Here is a 23,061-nt window from a genome sequence, read left to right as displayed (position 1 = left end):
GGCTCCCCCAGGTGGCTCAGCAGTAGTTCCTATAGCATGCAGGAACATGTCTGATGGTGCAAAATCATGGGTTGGAGACACACATGAACCATTCCCATAGGGCAGTAATGAAGGATCATGGCACTAAAAGGCGTCTCACACCCTAACCTGGCTGCCTGATTCAAACAAATGAATGAAAATTCTAGGGCCTGTGTGTGGCTCCTCTGTTCGCTTTATGGTAGGCTCTGAGGAGCCCCTTCCTTGATTATGTCTAAAGCACAGTCAGATGGCCCCAGGATCAGATTTTCCTTTCCATTAGCAGTCTGACATGTTTGAAGACCTGGTTGACTTTAGATACACTCTGTTGCCGTCATCCTCATCTTGAGCTCTGGCCTCATTTTCAGAGCATTTTTCTGAATGATGAAAGGTATGGGCCAAGTGTGCCAGTGGGTGAAAGATCTAAGTTGAGTTCTCTGGGCAGTGTGGACTCCAGGCCCAAGGCACCACGGGAACTTCTGGGCACCTGTGAGGGTCCCAGCAGTGTAACTTGACTAGGTCCTTCTTGTTGTAGACAGTAAGGGACCATGGGAGAAACTTGCCACTTTTACCACACTCACCTGGGCTGCTCATGATGCTTTTGTAAAATCTTTTAATGTTTTTCCAACTTTTAATCTTGCTGTTGAAAAGTGAATTTTTTATGTATGGTACATACATCTTTCAGAAAGATGAGCTGTGAAATTTCTTTTTACTGCTGCTGTGGGCTGTGTGATCTTGGGCAACTTGCTAATGTCCCCAGGTCATAGAGTTTTTCATGTCACATGATCTCAAGGTTCTTTTAAATGTTAACATCCCATCCACTTGTAATTTTTATTATTTCAGTAGTGCTAGCTATAGAACTCTGTGCTAGCTACTCACTTATGAGAGTTTTTTTTTTTTTTTTGGTTTATTTGTTTGCTGCAGAATATATGAACTCGAACAAGACTCTAAAAAGTTAGAGAAAAGGTGTATGCTTCCTCATCCTTCCAGTTATAACAGCAGTTTTCAGCCTGAAACCCCTTTGGGGTCAAACAAACCCTTTCACAGGGGTCATCTAACATCATATGAAAACACAAATACTTACATTTTGATTCATAACAGTAGCAAAATTACAGTTATGAAGTAGCAACAAGAATAATTTTATGGCTGGGGTCACCACAACATGAGGAAGTGTATTAAAGGGTTGCAGCATTAGGAAGGTTTAGAAACATTAAATTAGAACTTCTAATGTGAAGAAGTGTGGATGGAGCACTTCATAGAGTGTTCTTTGAAGATATAAAGACCAGTAAGACAAGGTCCCCATTGTCTAGAAACTCAGAATTAGTTGGGAAGATACTCAAGGCAACCAGTTACAGAGGCCTGTAAGACTCACAGGAACTGGATAGTCAATTATGTGGGATGATGAGGTCAGAGAATGGTCAGAGGCAAAGATTTCTTAGTTGAATCAAGTCTTTAACTTGTGATTGGTTACTTAGTACCCATGTGCCAGGTGGAGTGTGAAGAGAGATGTGCTGGAAGAGCTAGTAGAGGGCACAAAACCAGAGAAGTAAAGTTCCTTGGCACACTCTGGGAATGGTAAAGAGTTTGTGCACACTAGTGTGGGTTGGAGCGTGAGATGATTAGAAAACTAAGAGAGATATGTCAGTCAGGAAGAAGATAGTGGTCAAGAAATAGGACCAGCTTATAAAATCTCAGAGTCCATCCCTAGTGACCTACTTATACCAAGGCTCTGCCACCTAAAGTTTCCACAACCTTCCAAAATACCACCTCCAATCAGAGACCAAGTGCTTAGACTTATAATCCAATGCAGGATATTTCAGTTCAAACCACAAGAGATCATCAGTGTTGGGTCAGGGGAATCTTGGGTACAGACTATAGGTAACAGAACCACGGAATGTTTCTGAGAGTTTTATGATTCAGCTTTGAGACCAGTATGGCTGCTGCTTGGAGATTAGAAGGGACAAGTTAAAAGAAACTGACCCAAAGCATTAAGAAGCAGTTGAAGTGGCTGAGGTGAGAGATGATTGGAAAATGAACCAGAGCTGGCCACCTCTGTAGGGATAGAAGCATACAGCTACCAGAACTAAAAGCCATGAAGACTGATGATCCATCAAGACTGTGATTAGTACTACTAGCTTACAATACAACAAAACTGAAGCTCAGACAATTAAGTGACTTGCCCAAAGTCTCACAGCTAGAGCAGAGCCCAGGCTAGATCTCAGATTTCCTGACTCAGTACATGGTTCAGGATGATGGTCCCTTGCTGCCTCTCTTTGTAAATGTGCTTAACAGATTGTTCTAGTGTCAAAGGGTGTGAGGGTCCCATATCCAGGAAGTGAACAACTCAGCAGCTAGATGTGGGCCGCCTGCTACGACAGGGGTCATAGCTCTTCACATGTTTATGATTTTCCCCTCTCTGTCCTTTTTACACATCTGTATTAAGTATATAAAGTCTTAAATGAACAGCTTAATAATGTTTTTCAAATGTGATACACCTGTACTCAATTATCGCTTAATTCAAAGGATAAAACATTTTTAGGAAGTAGTTCCTTTTCAGCATCCCAAACAGGTCTGCCTGTCACTCTCTGTCACCATGCTGCTAAAAGCTTCATTCATTTGGGACTGATTTTCTGCAGCAGCTGAGCTCTGCATTACTACCATCATCAGAAAGGGTTACTGTAGAGTTGAACAGAGAGACAGAATCAATCATACAGTTAATGAAGAGGTTAAGTTGGCTGCTAAAAATTCGTTTTCACATTTTTCTAATTGTTTAAATTATTAACTATTCTAGCATAAGGAAAAGATACAGCCAGGCATGGTAGTGCATGCCTTTAATCCCAGCACCCAAGGGGGCTAAGGCGGGTGGATCTCTGTGAGCTCGAGACCAGGCTGGTCTGCAAAGCAAGTTCCAAAACAGCCAGAACTGTTACACAGAGAAACCCTGTCTCAAAAAAACAAACAAACATGGGCTGGAGAGATGGCTCAGAGGTTAAGAGCACTGACTGCTCTTCCAGAGGTCCTGAGTTCAATTCCCAGCAACCACATAGTGGCTCACAACCATCCGTTATGAGATCTGGTGTCCTCTTCTGGTATGCACATATACATGGAAGCAGAATGTTGTATATATAATAAATAAAATCTTAAAAAATAAGTTTATAAAAAAACAAACAAACAAAAAACCCCAAAGAAAAGATACAAAAAATGTTGTTTGCTTTCTGTATATAATAAAACCAGAAGAAACTTCCCCTTTATTTGGAAAATGTAAAGTTTAGCCTAAGTGATCATTTAGGAAAGACCATCAATAACACAATGGCACTTGCTTCTTTCCCAATTAATACGCAACATTATTTTACTATGACATGCTGTCTTGTTCACTCCCTGGTTGATGTGTGGCTGAGTTGCATCCCCAGTAGACCTTGTAAGTACCTTGTGTGTAGTGATGTAACCCACGTGTGTTCCTGTCCACCGTGGCACTCTCCTCAGTGCTGAGTGTAGTTAGGCTTTAGTACTCTGTGGCTAATTTTGATTTAACTTCCGTTGTCACACAGTCCTTCAGGCAATTGTCAGACTTTTGGCTTATAATGAAAATTATAAGTATGCCCCACTCGGAAGAAGAAAAAAAAAAAAAACCAAAAACAAAAAAGGAACAAATCAGGACCTCTAAATTTTCCAAATTCTTACAGCCAAATTTAGACATCTTGGTCCTTGGTAGAGCCTCACTGAGATCTCAGGGCATGGAATTGCTCTACGTGGCTTCTCAGAGTTACATATTTGACACAGCAGGGAGTTGTTTGGGGATGGTTGTGGCCTTCCAGCCATATGGAATGTCAATCCCTGAATTTGGAGACATTGTGAAAAGATTTTTTTTTGACACTTAATTGGGTCCTTCCACCCTCTGGAGAAAGACACCAAAGATATTTATTTAAAGCAGATTCCCTCCTCCTGCAGGGGCTACACAACTGTGTCTGGCTGTCTAGCAAAGGCTCTGGGCTCTACATGGAGTTGTGCTGTCTCCATTTTTCTTGCCAGATTCTCCTTTTAGTGTCACTTTCCTGCCCATGATTTCCTTCTCATTCCTCAGCATTTGCTGTATATATTGCGGGCCATTAATGCAAGCAGAGTCAGCCTATGCAGCTACATTCTGATTCTAGTTCAGAAAAAACAGCAGAATCCACAGCCTTCTCTAGCCAGTATAATTCTGTGATAGAAGGAACAGAGTTGTAAACCAAGAGGCAAAGGCATTGTAGAATCTCTCTGGAGGTAGCAGACCCTGTAGGAATCAATATAACCAACACGTACTTTCTTCTTATGCTTCCCTGTCTTTCCTTACCCCCTTTTCAAATATTTCAAGGTCATCTGGTTGTTGCCAGTCCAGCGCCACTTCTGTTAATATACTTTAAAACACTGTGCCCAAAACTCCCATCTTATTAGAATGTAAAAGATGTTATAAAGAAAAAAAAATTATCCTTTTTTTAAACCATAAAATAGAAATTTGGATTAAAAATGTATCTCCTCTGGTATTTGAAAGGATAGTTTTCCTTTCTTTGTTTCTTTCTTTTTTAAGGCATCCCCCCCCCCCATTTCCTCTCTCTCCTTCCCCTCAGGATACCATGACGGTAAGTTTTTTAAGTCATCCCCACTTCTAGAACACTTAATGAAATAACATACCTACCGCAATTTTGACACTTTCATAATGGGCAAATGGTCATCTCTAACTCATGAGGCGCTGTCTCAGTGAAGTATACAGTAGCACCTACTAGGAGATTTTCAGACATATGCAAAAGGTATATTTATCTAGCCCTGGCTGGTATGCAGCAGGAGTTGGCAAAGAGTGCCCCATTGCATAGCTAGCTAATAGTGCAGCCACAGAGCCCAGGCCTTTTAGGTGCCATGGCCACAGCTCAGTCTATTAGAGGTGATGCTGTCCCAGCAAGGCTCATGTAAAAGGGTAGTTACTTGTTAATTTCTCTTTGGAAGCAGCTCATAACTTTTTTTCCGTTTGGTTTTGGTTTCAGTTTTCCAAGACAGAATTTCTGTGTGTAGCCCAGGCTGGCCTCAAACTCACAGAGATCCTCCTCCCTCTGCCTCCCAAGTGCTGGGATTAAAGGAATGCACTACTACACCCAGTGCAATTTACAATTTATTAACCATACCACCAGATAAGGTTTCAGACCAGAGGGAATTTTTTAAGACTCAGTTAAGCTAGCCCAGTACACTGTTAAAGAATTCCAAGTTACTTCATATTAATGAGAAAGTGGTAGAAGAATATACCACAGTCTTAGATCAGAAGGTCAGGTAGAAGAGTGATGTTCATAGGCATCTTCATGGTTTTAGTCATAGATAGAAAAATCCTGACTGTCAGTATATTTAAGTGTAGGCTTCCTTGGATTTAAGTCATTTGGAAGCTCACTTCAGCACTCCTTCCAACCCACTATCCCATCCCAAAAAGGCTGAATCATTCTGTGTGTCTGAGCAGGCTCCTTGAGTTATGTTTCTGTCTAGCACAAGACCCTTGCTTTTGTGTTTGTAATTGGTGGTACCCAGGTCTTTCTTCTGCCTAATGCCATTCTTGTGTCTTCCCTTAAGCCACTCTGCTGATGAAACAGGCCTGGCCACAGAACTCATCTTCCTGTGGCACTGAAGGCACCTTCCACCTTCCAGTGGACACCGGGACCGAGAACCGAACTTACCAAGCGTCCTCTGCAGCTTTCAGTAAATACAGCCTGTCTCTTCCTCTCCTTGTTCCCCTTGGTCGGGACTGATTTGTTTGTTAAGAAGAAAGGAAAGGGAATTTTTAAAATGACATTTTTAGTATAAACATTGTTTTAAGAGGTCCTCCTACTCATGCAAAAAAAAAAAATGGCCTTTGTCATTCAATAAAGATGATCATCTTTTGATCATGCCTTCAGCTTTAGGATACCCATAGCAGCAAGGGAGGAGCACCCCAGGCCCCCAGGCCAAGAAGTTGGATTTGTGAAAGACTACTACTTCATTTTAGGGGAAAAGATCAAGGCACAGTTGAAGGCTTTGTTTGTTTCTTCCCATCCACAGGGTTTCTTGACCTTAGCACTATTGGCATTTGGGACAGATGAATTCTTTCCTATGCATGATAGGATGTTTAGCAGCAACTGTTAGCTTCTCTGTGTTAGATACCAGTAGCAAAGCATCATTGTTGCTGGAGAAGAAAACTGCCCTCTATATAAGAAATACTGCCCTAGTTCATGTAAGCTACACTATGGAAACATGGTATGACATGGACAGAAGCCAGCCGCCAGATTGGTCATGTTTAACCTGAGCGAACTGATGTTGTCACCTTTACAGCTGATTGGTAACACAAATTATTCCCATAAGGACCATCATTTAGAAACTACTGAGTGGAAGAACTTGTGCCTGTGGCAGCTGTTGGGCATGGGAATGCCTGGCTTTGGATGTGATGAGCGCTGGTTTCTGAATTTATGCCAGCATGAGCTGGACAAGCCATTAGCAGAATGTTGTAGAAGAATAACTTACTGGGCAGGCTAGGAAAACTCATTGAATTTGTTTTCTTTTAAATATCCAATGTCATTGCTTTTCAGCCTTTTGGCTGAGATCAAGTGTAAAATATCCAGTGTTGGGGCTGGAGAGATAGCTCAGCAGTTAAGAGCAATGGACTGCTCTTTCAGAGGACCCCGGTTCAATTCCGAACACCCACATTGCAGCTCACCACCATCTGTAACTCCAGTTCAGGTAACCCAGTGCCCTCTTTGTGTATTAGGCACAAATGTGGGACACATACATGCACACAGTCAAATTTATATACATAAAATAAGAACAGATCTTTTAAAATAAATAAATATCCAATGTCAAGCCTGGCATGGTGGCACATGCCTGCAATCCTATCGCTCAGGAGGCAGAGGCAGGTGGGTCTCTCTATAAGATAAAAGCTAACCTTGTCTACATAGTGATTTCTAGGCCAGCCAAGGCTACATGGTGAGCTCTTTTCTTTAAAAAAACATCAATAACAACAACAAAACCAATGTTGTTTTCTCCCCGTTGTCCCTGTCCTCACATGTCAATGTCTACTAACTCAGCATGGTGTACCTTTTATAAATTCTGCTTTCAAAATCAGCCCGTTGTTCAGTCAACATTATAGTCCTATGAAAGTTTGGGTGGACTTTTATCCCACTTTAAAAGTGCAAAAAAATTAAAAAAGGCAATGTGCCCAATGCTTTATAATTAATATGGCAGCACAGCTGGAAAAAGATAACTTTCAAACTAGTATTTTATTCCTGACTCTCAGTGATGTTGGTTTTACTCTTTTGAAAAACAAATGAGGTGGGCATGGTAGCTCAGCAACTGTAATCCCAGCACTCAGGAGGCTGAAGCAAGAGGATCACAAGTTCAAGACCAACCTAGGCCACAAAGCAAGTTTTAGGTCAATCTGAGCTACATAGTGAAACTTGGTCTCAAAAAGAGTAATGAGAGGAATGGCAACTGTTGGGAGTTTTTCCAGGTTCCTCAAGAAGAATTGAATGAACATATTTAAAGTTATATAAAGTAAATCGATATGTACATATTCCACAAATGTGGATGTAGGTGAATAAAGGCATAGTTACTACATGCAGCAGAAAGAGGCCTGGTGTGGAAGATAGAGGACTCTAGACTTGATTCTATATAACTTTGGAAAATTCATGGCTATGCTTTGGTTATTAGTCTCTTGAACTGTAAAATGATGGCCTTGGACTAGGTCACTTGTAAAGTATTTGCTAGCTATTAGACTCCTGATTCTCTGGCTTTGAAGCTATGTACCTGTTTCCTTCTCACAAAGTCCTCTGTCTCTAGTTGCCCTCATCAGTAAGCTAGCCTTCGAAGTTTTGCTCACATATCTCTAGTAATAAGGGCTCATTCCTTCTAAAGGTAGCCTTTTCCACATTAGGCAGAATTCCCAATTGTCAGAATCCCTTGCTTCTTCTGTGTTGAACTCTTCTAAAAGTCCCACAGAAATGTCTAGTAGTCACATCCTGCTCTCTCCCCCTTGACAGATTGTTAAGTTTCTAGATAGGACCAAAATATAAGCAAGTAGTATATAAATGGCTGTAATTTTTTAAATGGATTTGGGATTATCTGACTGACTCATGTAGCTCACAAAAGCTCCTCCAAGTATTCAAATTTTGTTGCTTTTTAGTACCGCAGTACATTGAAGGCACTTTGACAAATTCTCACCAGTTTAGCCAATATTTGTTAAATTAGGTATCCTGTTCATAATTAGGTATCCCTCCTACTTATTCAGTGCTTCAGTGTTTAACCACGAACAAGGAGACTTAGAGGTCAAGACAAGATTCTTGTTGTTTTGTCCAGACTTTGCCTTAACATATAAATCTGATGATCAATAAACCAATTAGTGTAAAAGGCATTCTTGATGTTAAGATCAATGTCTTTGAAGGTAGTGGGGGCTCTACAACTGAACAGGATTTATTTATGACAGTGAAGCAGGTTTGAAGAGAAGGCCACAGAGGCTTTATCTTGCTCATGCAGTCTCTTTGTATGCTCCCATTTGATATAGCCTAAAACTAGCTAGGAATCGAGACAAACAAGAGGCAGGCATCATAAACAAGACCTCTTTATAAGGCAGAGTTGGCACTTCTAGTTATAGAACTCCTTTGTCTTATGACACCGCCTTTGGTGAAACAGGATACAAAGGCCAGTACACCAGATGCCCAAGATTGTACTGTAGAGACATTTAACTCAGAAACAGCTCTGCCCAAGGCAACATCAACTCTGACCTCTGAAGCCAGCTCTCTATGGCTGTAGATATGTTGTGCAATTTTGGAAAATTTGCTGCATTTCTAAGATACAGGTTCTTGCTCAGAATAGGAGAGGGTTGAATGGAAGCCTCAAATGCCTTTAAGGATAGCATCCCAAAGTTCCCATTCTGTGGCCTTCAGATTTAGTAGCTAGCCCTCCGGGGAATGATTTGGGTCTAAATTTGAGTAAAAATCCTTGAGATGTTTTTGCAACAAACTCAGCAGCTTCTTTTACTTAGACACACAAAGTAATGAACCCTAACTTTTATGATATCTAAGCCCAGGACATAAGCCCTAGATTTTAAGTGTTCCCCAGGGATGTGGACAGGTTGCAGATGATGTCCTCATAGAAGTCCTCCTGAAATACTAAGGACTTAGAATGCTGGCATCAAAAATGCCCTCTGAAATGATCTAATCCAAATGAAGATACTCCTGATACAGGAAGCTGACTTGAAAGGATCTCAGGAAAAAGGCCTGAGCTTAGGTGGTTTCTGCAGCCTTAGGAAGATCCTCCTGCCCCTGATGCATTGAGATGCATTGTGGCTACAGCATGTTTCTGTGTGTAGTAACTCTTACTCTCTCCCATCTCTCATCTCCGAAGTTCTCATTGTTAGAGAAATCCAGACCTCCTCCAGCTCTGCAGTTCTGCTTCCTATTCCAAACTTCTAGAGACATAAAGCAGGCTCTAACCAAGCCTTTCCTTGGCTGCCACGGCTGTTTAGATACTGATTTGTATTCTGAGTGTGTATGTCTTGTTTCATAACATGAAAAGGGGGAAACATTCTCCGACAAGGTTATTCTTAGATGCAGAAACCAAATTCTACCGCATTCTCCTAGAGCCTTTTGGTTCTTTTTGTTCACATTACAAAGGGCAGCTCACTTTGTAATGCGGTTACTGTGTGGCTTGGATGAGGTAGTGTACCTTCCCTGGGAAAGCTAGAAATTCCAGAGCATGTTCTCCAGGCACATAAAAGAAAGCTGCCTGTATTGTTGGCTTGTTAAAGAATCGTAAAATTTTAGAATCTTGGAGCCCTGGAGTTCGTGTTCAAACTTGGAACAGACCATATTGTTACAGTCTAGCTCTTGCACCTTGTAGTTTTTTAAGAGCAGTCCGTGCTCATATGCCCTAGGAGAGGAAGCTTACTACTGTCTCTATGTAGTGAGAAAGTAATAGCCAATTTACATGGGCCCAGTCAGTCATTTAGTTAGTCAGTTCCCATGCTGCTTGCAACCACTGCTCTTGTACGTAGTGCATTTGGGGACAGGTGGCTTCTGATTCATGGTGTCCTGTATAGAAAAGACACTAAATTGTGGCAGGATCCTCCACATCTTTATTTTGGCTTTTGTTTTTTATTTGTTATACTGGAGATCAAACACATAGCTTTACTAAGATGCTGCCACTGAAGCTACATCCCCAGCACCCTCACATCTTGTTTTTTACCTTTAAATTAAGGGTCAGTAAAATTTCTTAAAAGAACCAAATAATAGATGCTTTAGGTTTAAGGGTCATGTAGTCTCTGTAACTACCATTGTGGCAGGAACAGGTTGTCCAGCCTGGTGGTTGGTGCAAGCCTATGCTCCTAGCTATTGGGGGGGGGTGGGGGTTGGAGTACAAAGATTGAAAGTTTGAGGCAAGACTAAGTTAGAAAGTAAATTCAAGGCCAGCCTAAGCAATCTAATAAGATCCTATCTTAAATAAGATTAAAAAGAGGACTGAGGATATAGTCCAGTGATAGAGTACATGCCTAGTATGTGGGAAACCTCAGGTACACACACACATGAACCCTTACACACTGGTTCTGTAGTAAAACAAATTTGTAAAGTCTTTTACATATTCTATCTTAGAAATTCATCATTTACACTATTATTAAAGACTTTTCCTATCTCCTCCTAAAACTAAAGTCTAGAGATTTGGCATTATTTACCCAAGTTTGGAAGAAAGCCAGACCTAAGCCCACATCTCTTTTCTTTCAACAAAAGCCTGCTCCACCCTGCACCATCCCCAATCCTGTCCTGACTTGTGAGCCCTACTTCTATCCGTCCTTCTGAGATACAGGCATAGCCTAGGTTCTAGGTCACTGTGTGTCTTCCTGATTTCTAACTTCAGGTGTTTGGGCAGAGGTTTCTCCCAGCCACAAGAAAGAAGAAAGGCCAGCTTTACAGAGCAATTTTCAATATCCTAGAAGATAAGGATCTCTGAGTAGTGGTTTTGTTTGTTTTGGTTTTTGAATGTTTTTTTTTTTTCCTTCAAACTTGTGAAGAGCAAGGGAATATGATCGTTGAAGCTCATTAGTGGGAGATAAGAGAAGAAAAGGAGAGAGAATGAAGTGCTCAGGATACACATGTGTGACCAGCTTGGGCTTCATAATGAGACCCTGACTCAAAAACCAAGGAGTTAGAGAATAGGGGAAGCAAGACAGAGAGAGATAGAATCGACAACAGAAAATATCCTGAGATGCTAAGTGAGGAACCAGAACATAGCAAAAAGAAATGGGCATCTAGGGCTGGAGAGATGGCTCAGAGATTAAGAGCACTGCCTGTTCTTCCAGAGGTCTTGAGTTCAATTCCCAGCAACCACATGGTGGCTCCCAACCATCTGTAATGTTGTCTGGTGCCCTCTTCTGGACTGCAGGGATACATGCAGGCAGAACACTATATACATAATAAATAAATCTTTAAAAGAAAGAAAGAAAGAAAAAGAAAGAAAGAAAGAAAGAAAGAAAGAAAGAAAGAAAGAAAGAAAGAAATGGGCATCTGTCAGTATATATCTGCCTTTCCACACAGGCAACTCAGAACTCCAGGTTGTCTGTCAGCGTAAAGGGCCCAGTAGAGACTATTTGGTTCTAGCTTCTGTTTTGGATGAAAGCCCTGAAACCCAGAGAAATAAAAGAGCCCCAAATCATGCTTGTAGCCCTGTTCACCAGGACTGAGGGAGCTGCCTGGGGCTGTAGCTCTGGGGTGGAGCTCTGTTCTCTTATCTGACCTCACTTGTGTTTCCAGCTGGATTCAACCCATTCTTGTTTGAGGAATTGGTACAGGGTGCCTGCTGCCTTCAAGCAATGCTATTCTGCCAACTAACTAGAGGTCTCTTTTATTGCCTTGGTACAGGATATACTGCAGGGACACCATACAAGGTCCCACCGACCCAGAGTAATACTGCTCCACCCCCCTACTCCCCATCACCCAACCCCTATCAGACGGCCATGTATCCAATCAGAAGTGCCTACCCCCAGCAGAATCTGTATGCCCAGGTAGGTACACATGGAGGACCTCTTGTGCAGGAGCCTCCAGCAAGGATGGGGTGGCATGGGATGAGGAAGAGAAAAGAGTTAATGGGTCTGGCCAGCTGTCATTACTGAAGCAATATTCCTGCAGGACTGCCTTCTCTGCCTCACTTCCAAAGGGTGAAGCATGAAGTCATTTAGGTTAACAGAGCCCCAGATGCTGGAGGACCATTAGAAATCATCTAGCTCAACTCCTTTGTTGAACAAGTAGAGAAGCTGAGACTGCAGAGGAGAAAGGCTTGTCTGAGGTCACACAGTGAGTTATTGGCTGGTTCAGGCTGTGCTATCACTTGTCTTGATCTTCCCTCTTTTAATCTCACACCTCCCTTGATAAAATCTATGAGCCAAGTAGGAAAGAAAAATAATATCCAGTGTCTGCTACCAGTGCCCACTGTGACCTAAGGCGAGTGATTCTTTTGTTTGTTTGTTTTGGGGTTTTGTTTTTGTTTTTCGAGACAGGGTTTCTCTGTGTAGCTTTGGAGTCTATCCTAGCACTTGCTCTGTAGACCAGGCTGGCCTCGAACTCACAGAGATCCGCCTGCCTCTGCCTCCTGAGTGCTGGGAGTAAAGGCATGCGCCACCAATGCCTGGCACGAATGATTCTTTAGTATGTCTTATTGGACCCATTTGGATTTCTTCTGCTGGAGAATGTGTGTAGCTGATAGGAGGCAAGAGGGAAGCACCATTTGAGACTCCAGCATGGCACATTCTTCTGAAGTGACAATTCTACATGAGGTATAAGTGGTAAGGGAAGATTTGGAGTTTAAACCCAGCTTTGTTGTCAGGCAGTGGTGGTGCATGCCTTTAATCCTAACACTCAACAGATAAAGGCAGGCCTGTCTGTCCAGTTCAAGGCCAGCCTGGTCTACAGAGCAAGTTCTGGGGCAGCCAGGACTACATAGAGAAAACCTGTCTTGGGAAAAATATAAAAACAAAACAAAACAAAACCCAAAACTAGCTATACTGGTGCTGGAGAGATGGTTGGTGGTTAAAAGCACTTGCTGTTCTTGCAGAGGTCCTGGGCTTGATTTCCAGCACCCACATGGCAGCTCACAGCCATCTGTAACTCCAGTTTCAATGGATGCAATGCCCTCTTCTGGCCTCCATGCAAGTGGCACACAGACACACATGCAGGCAAAACACACACACACACACACACACACACACACACACACACACACGTATTTAAACAACTAATAGAAAACATTTTTTTAAAAAGCTGTGTGGTGGTGGAGCACACCTTTAATCCCAGCACTTGGGAGGCAGAGGCAGGTGGATCTCTGTGAGTTCGAGACCAGTCTGGTCTATAAGAGCTAGTTCCAGGACAGCCTCCAAAGCCACAGAGAAACCCTGTCTAGAACCCCCCCCCCAAAAAAAATAAAGAAAACATTTTTTTTTTTAACTAGCAATGTTGCAGAGTATACTACAAAACTGGGGCATGACAACATGTGCCTTTAATTCCAGTATTGGGAAGAAGTTCAGGGTCATCCTCAGCTATATAGTGAGTTCAAGACCAGTCTGTCTGGAAAATAAATAGGTAAGTAAGTAAGTAAATAGAAAAACAGGAAGTTTAGATCAATTTTTCTCCAGTATGGTATAATATCTTAGCCTATGCTGTCTAACCTCTAAGGGTACAGCGAGACTTTTATTATTTACTATTAAAGCCAGAGAATTTCTGGATTAATCTCAGATGCTTCTGTCTGCTCCCAGAGCTCAGGAGGCTGAAATGTAGCACCTGAGAAGAGTCATGTGGTCTGGGAAGGGCAACATCACTTCAGACTACTGTCTCCCGAGACACCTTGGGAAATGCTATCCAATAATGACATAGCAAACATAAATCAACAACATTCACACTGGTGTATGAATGCCATTAATAATGCTTCTGCCTGTGTGGCAGTGTTCTGGTGTCCCCATGCTCAGAAACTCACTGTGTTCCTTACTGTTAAATTAGGGGCAGCTTATGGACATGCCTTAGAATCAAATTTTGAAAATTTTTAAATGTTAAAACCAAGGCTAAAGGAGAAAAGCTCTTACTAATTCTTCATAGTCACCTTAGGGGTGCAGCAAGATGGAGTGAAGAGGGCCTTATTTTTCACACCAAGCTAAGCCACAGCACTGAACTGACCCCAACTGCAGAGTAAGACAAAGCAGAGCCTCCGCCTAGACTTGTTTCCCTAGGCCAGAGCTTCTGTTACCTAGTTGCTTAAAGCCTGGGGAAGGCAGCTTCTCACCCCCCCCCCCATCCTTCCTACTCTGTCCAAGAACCTGTGTGACCTTAGTCTCTCTTCCCAGGGAGCCTACTACACACAGCCTGTGTATGCTGCCCAGCCCCATGTCATCCACCACACCACAGTTGTCCAGCCCAACAGCATTCCCTCTGCCATCTACCCAGCCCCTGTTGCTGCTCCCAGGACCAACGGTGTGGCCATGGGCATGGTAGCAGGCACCACCATGGCAATGTCAGCAGGTAAGCGCAGCACCTGCCTAAGCATCCTTCACTGTCTTTCAGGAATTTCTCACACTGGAGAACAGTCATGGTGCTGGCCGCAGCCGGCATGAGAAATCATGTTCCAGGGCAGCAGGCTTTCCAGGAATCCAGGGAGGGGACCTTCTAAAATTTAGAAATTCAGGGTCTAATTTAGAGTCTGAATTGTTTGAAGGGATAAGGAAGATTGCACACAAGGTGGCCATATTGAGAATGGCCTTGTGTAGTGGGTAAATGGAGGCCAAACAGAAGAGTCAAAGTATGGCACATTCACAGGGTGGGAAAGTGTGGCACATTCACAGGGTGGGAAAGTGTGGCACATTCACAGGGTGGGAAAGTGTGGCACATTCACAGGGTGGGAAAGTGTGGCACATTCACAGGGTAGAAAAAGGATTAAGGAAACGGGGTTGAGAGTGGAAGGGTGGCTGCACCACCGGTGAGGATATGGTTCTGGAAAGGCTTGAATGCTTTCAGGTGAGGGAGCTAAAAGAGCTTGCAGCAGGGGAGAGACAGGGTGGGGTTTGAACTGGCTATAGGCTGGATCAGGAGAAATTACGTCAGAGATGCTAACAGTAGGCCTCCAGTGGCAACAAGGAGCCCAGGGAAGAACACACAGGCAGTTAATTAGGCAAGAGTATAAGGACCATCCCCATCATGAATTGTGAGAGCTGAGAGAAACAGGAGTCCCTGAAGACCCTTTCTGGTGGTAAGACCTGCCCTTAAGGAACCCTAGGGATAAAGGTGGGAAGTGTAGCCTTAGAAACATTAGCACTCCCATGAGGTGCATGAAAATCAGAGGGTTGTGACTACCTTACAGAAACCCAAGTTTTAAAGAACCAGCTAAGTTTGCCATCTGAAGGAAGAGGATAGCATGATTCTCAGTACACAAACAAGCTACTAGGTACTTGCTCAGTGCCAGTCTATTCTTAAGGACTTGGGGAGAAAAGCTCTTTAAGGCAGAACAGAGCCCTGCCCTTAAACTCTAGGTGAGTGTATGTAGAAGATAGAACCAGGAAAGATAACAGTCCCTACTCAACATGTGTGCAATAAGAAAAGCATGCAAATAAAAGGGAGATTTCCTAAGAATAATGATTCTGTCTTCCAGCCTCCCAAAAGACCACTCACCCTAAGGAGGGGAAGCCTGAAAAGGTGGAGAAAGGATGGTGCTAACCAGGCAGTCTAGGGTAATAGGGACATGGACAGGAAGAACAGCCTTGTAACAGACTGTTTTCCTCCTCTCTATCCTCGTACCCATGTTATGGGTTAGAGGTTACTCAGGTTTCCTCTTTTCTCTCAATGCCCAGGTACCCTGCTGACCACACCCCAGCACACTGCAATTGGGGCGCACCCCGTCTCCATGCCCACGTACAGGGCCCAAGGAACCCCCGCGTACAGCTATGTGCCCCCGCACTGGTAAAGCCTGCAGCCCATCCAAGTGAGTAGGGCCAGGAATGGGGGAGAAGGGAGGAACACATGCAGGAACTGAGTGTGGAGCAGGTGTCATAGAAGCAGGTACTTGTTACCTGCTCCAGGTTCTTTAATGTCACTCTTAATACTAGCTATCACTTTACAAACATTACAGTCCTCATGGCAGTTCTATTTTTTAGAAAAATACACAGTTCAAAATCATTTAGCCAATTAAAATTGAGATGGGACTTTAACTCTTGTCCTCTGTTACTGAATTCTGGGCTCTCTGTGGTCTTCAGATGTCTTTTAACTAGAGGCTCAGTTCTTCAAATGAAGTCTTGCCTAAACCATATACCAGCTCTGATTGTAGCCAAGTAAAGACCCTGACCCCAGCTCTTTCAAGCTGTCCTCAGCAGCTCAACATAATTTCCATGGACAGAGAGCCTGCTGCTCCCCTGAGAAGGCATGGAGGGCTGCTTTGGGTCTCCCAAGCTGGGGGAAGGGGGTCCAGAGATTTCTCAAGTGGCCTGCGGAATGTCTCTCTAATAGTGTCCCTTCCTCCCCCAGATCTGGAGTCACATTGTATGCAACTACTCACGTCTTACACCGGTGCTGGAGCAGTCCCCTAGCAGCACCACCTCTATTTGCAAGAAGAGACAAGGAAGTGCAAGGGTCACTTTATGCATCCTTAATGGTTTTGATTTTTACTTTTGGTTTTTGTAAAAGCTGCTTTTTCTAATCTCCTAGGAGCCTCCCCTCGTGCCTCCCTCTTAGCCACTGCCCTTCTGGCTCTAGCCCCTCTTCCTACCTGACCAGGCCCAGTCCTCTCTGCACTTCTTTCCTTCCCTAAGCATCCTGTCCCTGGGATCCCAGTCTAGTAGCAAGCAGAGAGTGAGGTTTATTGCGATGGTTCATCTAAAGGCTAGATTTCATTTGGAGAGCATAACAGATGTGGCCCTCAGGTCTGGGGTAGGAACTTGGAGCTATCAAGGAGGCCACATCTCTGTCAGATTGTCATTTTGCTAAAGCAAGATTAGTTCAAATACAAAGAAATATCTTCTGAGAACCATCGCAACAGACCAAGAACAAACCACCTGGTTATGTAGGAATGTTATCAGCAGCTTCATGTCCCCAGGCTCAGAGCCTGGGAAAGCAGAGAATCTGGGGAGGGGTGGAGGGAGGTGGGGAACTGGGGATGTAGTATGAAGAAAGGGCAAGAGGGTACTCAGCTCTGGTTTGAAAGGTCTCTGGCCATGTTGCTGGCCAGGACCTTGTGATTTGCACAGTGATGTTAACTGACCTGGCACTTCCTCCAGAGATGCTTTGACCTCAGACCTGCCAAACAGTTGCATGGTGGTGGGATCCCAGCATCCAGAGGGTTTGGAAGGCCAGGTGCCTGCATAATCCCACTCAGCCCGAGCCTCGTGGACCCACTCTGAGGAGCTTCCTTCTCAGAAGTGGAACTAGTGGTATTTCTCTCCCTTGCCCTTCTGCCCTTCCTAGTGCCGGGGCGCACATGTCTGTCTGTGGGGCTGGCAGGCAGGCCAAGCTCTTGGTTACCTTGTGCCATTTCACGGCCAAAGTGAATGAACCACATTCCAGGTGGGAGCTGGCGGTTCTGAAGGTCAGGATAGTGAAGGAAAAACAATAGCAATAATCATTTCATACTCATGGAACTGAAGGGACCTTAGCATTCATCATCTCATCCATTCCCCTATTTGACAGATGAGGAAACTGAGGCCCAGGGAAGCAGAAAGGACTTCTCTGAACCTCATAGTAAATTAGCATTAAATGCAGCCTTCCTACCTACTGGCATTTTGCCTATAAAAATTTAGCAAGGGATGGATTGGCTTGGCTCTGTAAAAATTTTAAGTCAGCAGTGCCCACATCTGGTGAGCTCTGGAATGACCTCTGGGCTGCTTTCTGCTGTTTTCCCTCATGGACTCCACAGGTGGGGGTTGAAGACTAGGCTGAGGCCACATAGGGCAGATAACAGGAACAGAAATGCATTTGGAAAGCCTGTGAAGACATCTGGAATGTTTATCCTGAACCTGACTCCACCTCTAGGAAAAGAAGCAGGTGGGCTGGCTGGAAGAGAGTAGCCCTTTATCTCAAGAAGAGAGGAAGAATGGGCGCCACCAATAAACGAGGACAAGGATGAGGCCAAGCAGTACAACCACATCTGGGAGAAGAAAGGGGACTCCTGGGACAAGGAAGTCCTTCCTAGTTTCAGCCAGCCACCTTCCTGTGCCCAGCTAGCAGAGCCAATAGCCTCACTGGGTGGAAAAGGAATACCTTACTGTGTAAAATTGGATCACTGGTAACATTTGAGACTCTGAACTATTTTCATTTTAAATTCATGTGAACTTGGACATCACATTCCTCCAATTTCCTATGCTCCCCTAAAGGAATAAAGAAAAAAAAAAAAAAAGGAAGCCCTTGAGCTAGAGTGACCTCAGAAACAGCCTGACTGTTCCCAGGAGGTCAGAGTTCATCGTATCTGTGGCAGAGAGCCAGAAGTTAGGGCTCCTACCTTCCTGGCCTTCTAGGAACTTCAGGACCAGGAAGAGAGACTCGGCTGCTCTGGGGTGCTGACAAGGGTTTCTTTTAAAACACAGTTTTCCAGTGTTGGTCTGCTTTTTACAATGCCTCCTCCTACCCTCTTTGGTTTTGTAGAGGTGGATGAAGGTTGCTGTAGATTATGTCTTATATGTTTGAAAAATGCCAAAATAATAATGGCGGTAATAATTACAGGATACCTTTGCACGTGTCAGGTGCTTCATAGATGTCACCGCACTTCACGGCCTAGGATGAACTGGCCCTGAGAGCAAACCACAGGGTCAGTTATTCCACCCCCTTGACAAATGTGGAAACAGATTCTAGACGGAAATGAAAGGGCCCAAAGTGAGGAATCCTGGAGGCTTCCTAGACCCTGTGGCCTTCAGGTGACCTGACAGAGGAGAAAAAAGGAGACCTAGGAATGAATGGCCTCTTAACGTTTGTTCTTTCCACACCAGTATGTAAACACTGTTTGTACCCCTCACAGTTCATGTGGTTTATCCCTGAGATAAAGGCATGGTGTCTGCTATTTAATGATAGCAAACCCAAGGCTCAGAAAAGGACAGGGACTTTCTGGTAAGGAATCCTCTGCTGGCTCTAGTCTCTCCGAGTCTGATCCACACACCGCTTCATGTTCTGAAGCATTTATGCTCTGTACCCATCTTAGACATAGTCTTCGATTCAAGATCAGAAAGACCCCAAGGTGAAAATCAAGTATTGACATGCTGTAGTCTAGAGGAACCAAACCAATTAACCTTTTCTCAGTAGAACACAAGAGCCCCAGTTCAGCTGGCCTCACCATTTTATTTGGCAAAGATCCACAAGTCTGGCCAAGCTTGGGGAATCATAGCAAAGGGACTGAGCCCCAGAGCACAGTGTGTGTGTGTGTGCTTTAAGTTAGGTAAACACAGCTCTGGCAGTGTCATGGGTCCCTAGCAGGAGTACCCTAGGTATCATCTAAAGGTTCTGGATGGCCGAGTAGTCAAAATAGCTGAGGCCAGGAGCTAGAAGGGGCCTCTCACCGTAGGACCAGGGGTGTGCACATGACACCATGAGCTGCCACACTGGCATCACCACACACACACACACACTCCTTATTGACACCCTGCCTCTCCCCATTGCAAAGCTGAGGTAGAGGTGGCTCTGTTTACCAGCCTTCCTTTGCACCATTTAGCCATCTTCATCAACCCTGGGCCAGGAAGTTTGGGTCTGGAAACTGGACTACCACCAGTGAGTGAAAGCTTGAAAGTCTCTTGCCATGCTTTACAAACAAATACAACTGTTTTTCTTCCTATGAGATAGAATATCTTTTCCCCAAGTGCATACCCTCTTCCCTGAGTATTCATCAGGGACACACATAGTGTCTGCTATCCAGACCTCCTTTTGTATGTACTATGACACTGATTGCTAAAACCTCGACTTTAAAGATGGGGGTGGGGGTTCATGATGCTCTGAAGGGTAAGAGACTTGCCAAAGGACACATAGCTCATGAGTAAAAGAACCGAGATTTGAAGTAATCTGCTCTTCCTGCTGGGTCTCTTGAGTGTAAGTTTGTCTGGAGAAAGAAAGGGCTACTTGCTGCCTCACACAGAGGAAGAATTTATGGAGACTTGGGGGAGCTCCTGTCTATCAGCTGGGCAGATTTTTGAGAATTTCTGCTTTAGGCTGAGACATGCAATGGGTCCTGGAGACCCAGAGGTAGATCCAGCTGAGAAGTTGCCACAAAAGACCTAACTCAGAACATCAAAGGTGACACTGCCCAGTACTGAAGATAATTGAGGTCAATGCCAGGCATCTTTGAGCAAGGAGTCTTGCCTCTGGGAAGCCTGTACTGTACACAGCTGCTGTCTGACTCCTGTCTAGATCCAACAAGGCACTTCAAGGAACATGGCATAAGCCTAAACTCCTGAAAGCACGTCTAGACTGGAGTCCTCAGGTTTGCTTGTTCACCAGTGAGCACCAGGTCCCAGGCTGTGTGTATCCCAGTGCTTTCTGGCCATCTAGATGGTTCCATGTTTAAGACCTAGAGGTTTCTTTGGAAGGCTTGATGCTTTGTCTTGAATAGCCTTCAGAAATGAGTCATGGGGAGCACAAAATAGGACAAGTCTCTTGGTCACCAATTGTGATATCCTTATTACAGACATGACACATCAAACAAGGCATTGGCTGAAGCTGGCTTAGTTCCCTACATATCAGATATCTTGCCCCTGCTATGGGCTCTGTGGTCTTCACAGCATTCTGGCTGGATCAGTCATCCCATGTGTGACTCATGTTCAGCGAGCTATGCCTTTCCATCTTGTGTTAACCACGTCAGTGCCAAGTATGTAACCCCTAGTATCTTATCAAGCTTGGGAATCTAGAGAAGGGCTGTCAGGGTAGGAGTGGACAAAGAGGAGCAAATCAGTGGGAGGGAGAAACTTAGCCAGGCTCACTGGTCATACGATATCTCTGGACAGACTTCTATGAATATTCCAGACTGTCCTTCCCTACCCCTGCTCCCTTTCCGAGAAAAAACACTGGTAAAATCTGGCATTATGTAGTTCCACAACTCAGCCTTCCACATTCCCAGCAGCCCAGCTTAAACATTCCATGGCCAGACTTGCCTGAGCCAGACTTGGGTCCCACTCCCTCAGTTTCTCCTCTGGGCATTTCCTAATTCATCAACTGTTGATGCCAGTCAGAAGGCCAGCCAAGAACAGGAGTTGAAACTGGTTGCCACAGAGCCAAAGAGGGACATAGCAGCACCTGCTTCAATGTGGCAGCTATATCAGTAGTCCTTAGGTATCCTTGCTGTAGCAGTGTGACCCTTTATCCATTCCAGCCTGAGGGTCAATTTTCTTTCCCAAGGGAACAGATAAAACAGCTTTACAGATAGCAGCCCACAGGAATCAAAAGAGTGAAACCTGCTTTGGGCTTAACCCTAGCATCTTCTATCCTTGACCCCAGCTCAGCCATCCTCCTCATGCATGAAAGTCAGACTAAACAGTAGGATTGGCCCAGAGACCTCAGGTCAGCCAAATTGACTGGATCTGTCTTTTGAACCATGCTCCTTACAAGGTGAGGCAAGGCCAGGCCTCCTGTACCTTGGAGTTGTCTTTGATCTTTGAAGGCCCAGGGCCTGTCCCCTTCCTGTCTTCAAGGCATCTGCATCCCTCTTTCATATCACATGACAGAGAAGCTTGTTCTCATGGCATGTAACATCCCTGTGAAGAGAGCGTTGTGTATGATTTTGTATTTTTTAATTCATTTTAACCTACAGGTTGGAATCTAATTTTTAAATTTTATTGGAACTCACATTTTAAAAACAAATAAAAACATTGAAAAACAATAATAATTATAATAATAAACCTTTGACCAGTGTCTTCCAAGTAGTTTGATCAAATAATTTATAGGTGTTTTCAAAACACAGCCTGGAGTGTAAAGATTGGAAAGCCCTGTGGCCACACTTGTGTGTATGAAGTGTAAACTTGGCTTTGTTGTTTTGGATTCCTTTGGGTTTTGTTTTGTTTTGTTTTGAAGATCAGATAGTGATCATTCTGAAAGGCTGAAGCCAAGAGTTTGTAACTATATGATATTTACTGTAAGCTGTAGAACATTCAACAACTATTAAAAAAAGTTTCCCAAAAGAAAAAAAAACAAAAAACAAAAAACAGAAAGTGGTTCTTGGGTGAGGGAGGCACAGACCACCTTGGGCCAATGAGTCTCTGCATTTCTCCCCCAGGCAATTCTAAGCTTCTTTTTAACTAAGTACACACCTGGTACCCCAGTGCTTTGCAAACTAAGGTTGGATTGCAACATGAAGGCTGTGTCTCAAATCCTGGGGAGATGCTAAGGGTTAGAACACTGGCTGCTCTCACAGAGGAACAGGGTTTGAGTTCAAAGACCCACAGCACAGTGATTCGAAACCATCCATAACTCCTGTTCCAGAGGATCCCATGCTGCCTTCTGGGCTCTGGGGCACCAGGCACACATGGTACATTTACACGCAGGCATTCATACACATAAAAATACACACACAAGAGAAAGACTGACTCAAAAAAGAAAACAAGCAATCCTGTGCTACTTGTCTTCTCAGGACTACTGGATCAGGCAGTGTATGGATGCTGTGGAGTGTCAGGTTAAGCACCTGGACCAGATAATATGATGGAAACCCAGGGAAGCTGTTAAAGAGCTAACATGTAGGCTGGAGTATTGCTCAGTGGTAGTGTGTGTGGGAGAGACCCTGCAGCATAAAGAAGATGGAAAACAACCTAAAAAAACCCTGCCATTGTTGAGTGTCTTGTGGCTCTCACTTTTGCTTGTTGATCTTTGAGGTCATCATGTTTTGCTGCAAGAGAAGCTCTGCTGTTTGTCCCACATGGAAGGGCTGGGAGATCAGTTTTGGTAAAGTTGGAATTCATACTTGGTCTGGCTACAGAACCCAGGTACTATAGTCCATGTTCTGCCCATCTCAGGGGTGTTTTCCCTCCCTCTTTTTAAAGACTTATTTATTTATTTATTATGGTGTTTTGTCTGCATGTATGCCTGC

General features: G+C 44.0%; 1 protein-coding gene across 5 annotated transcripts in view; it reads left to right on the top strand.

Moving 5' to 3' along the window:
- Fam168a (family with sequence similarity 168 member A) overlaps window positions 1-18,730 on the top strand; it is a 123,109-nt gene extending 104,379 nt beyond the window's left edge. For 3 of the 5 annotated variants that reach the window (XM_027407803.2, XM_027407802.2, XM_027407804.2), the window contains 5 exons: window positions 5,602-5,727; window positions 11,907-12,049; window positions 14,375-14,549; window positions 15,872-16,002; window positions 16,542-18,730. In XM_027407803.2, the coding sequence (XP_027263604.1) occupies window positions 5,602-5,727; window positions 11,907-12,049; window positions 14,375-14,549; window positions 15,872-15,984 (557 nt within the window). In that variant the 3' untranslated portion in view covers window positions 15,985-16,002; window positions 16,542-18,730. The remainder of the gene's footprint in view (window positions 1-5,601; window positions 5,728-11,906; window positions 12,050-14,374; window positions 14,550-15,871; window positions 16,003-16,541) is intronic. The other 2 variants (XM_035442350.1, XM_035442351.1) reach the window with 1 other exon arrangement.
- The last annotated feature ends 4,331 nt before the right edge of the window (window positions 18,731-23,061 follow it).

This window comes from Cricetulus griseus, chromosome 3 (assembly GCF_003668045.3).
Source record: "Cricetulus griseus strain 17A/GY chromosome 3, alternate assembly CriGri-PICRH-1.0, whole genome shotgun sequence".
Taxonomy (NCBI): Eukaryota; Metazoa; Chordata; class Mammalia; order Rodentia; family Cricetidae; genus Cricetulus; species Cricetulus griseus.
The sequence above is the reverse complement of the archived record's forward strand: the minus strand, read 5'-3'. Positions and strand labels throughout refer to the sequence as shown.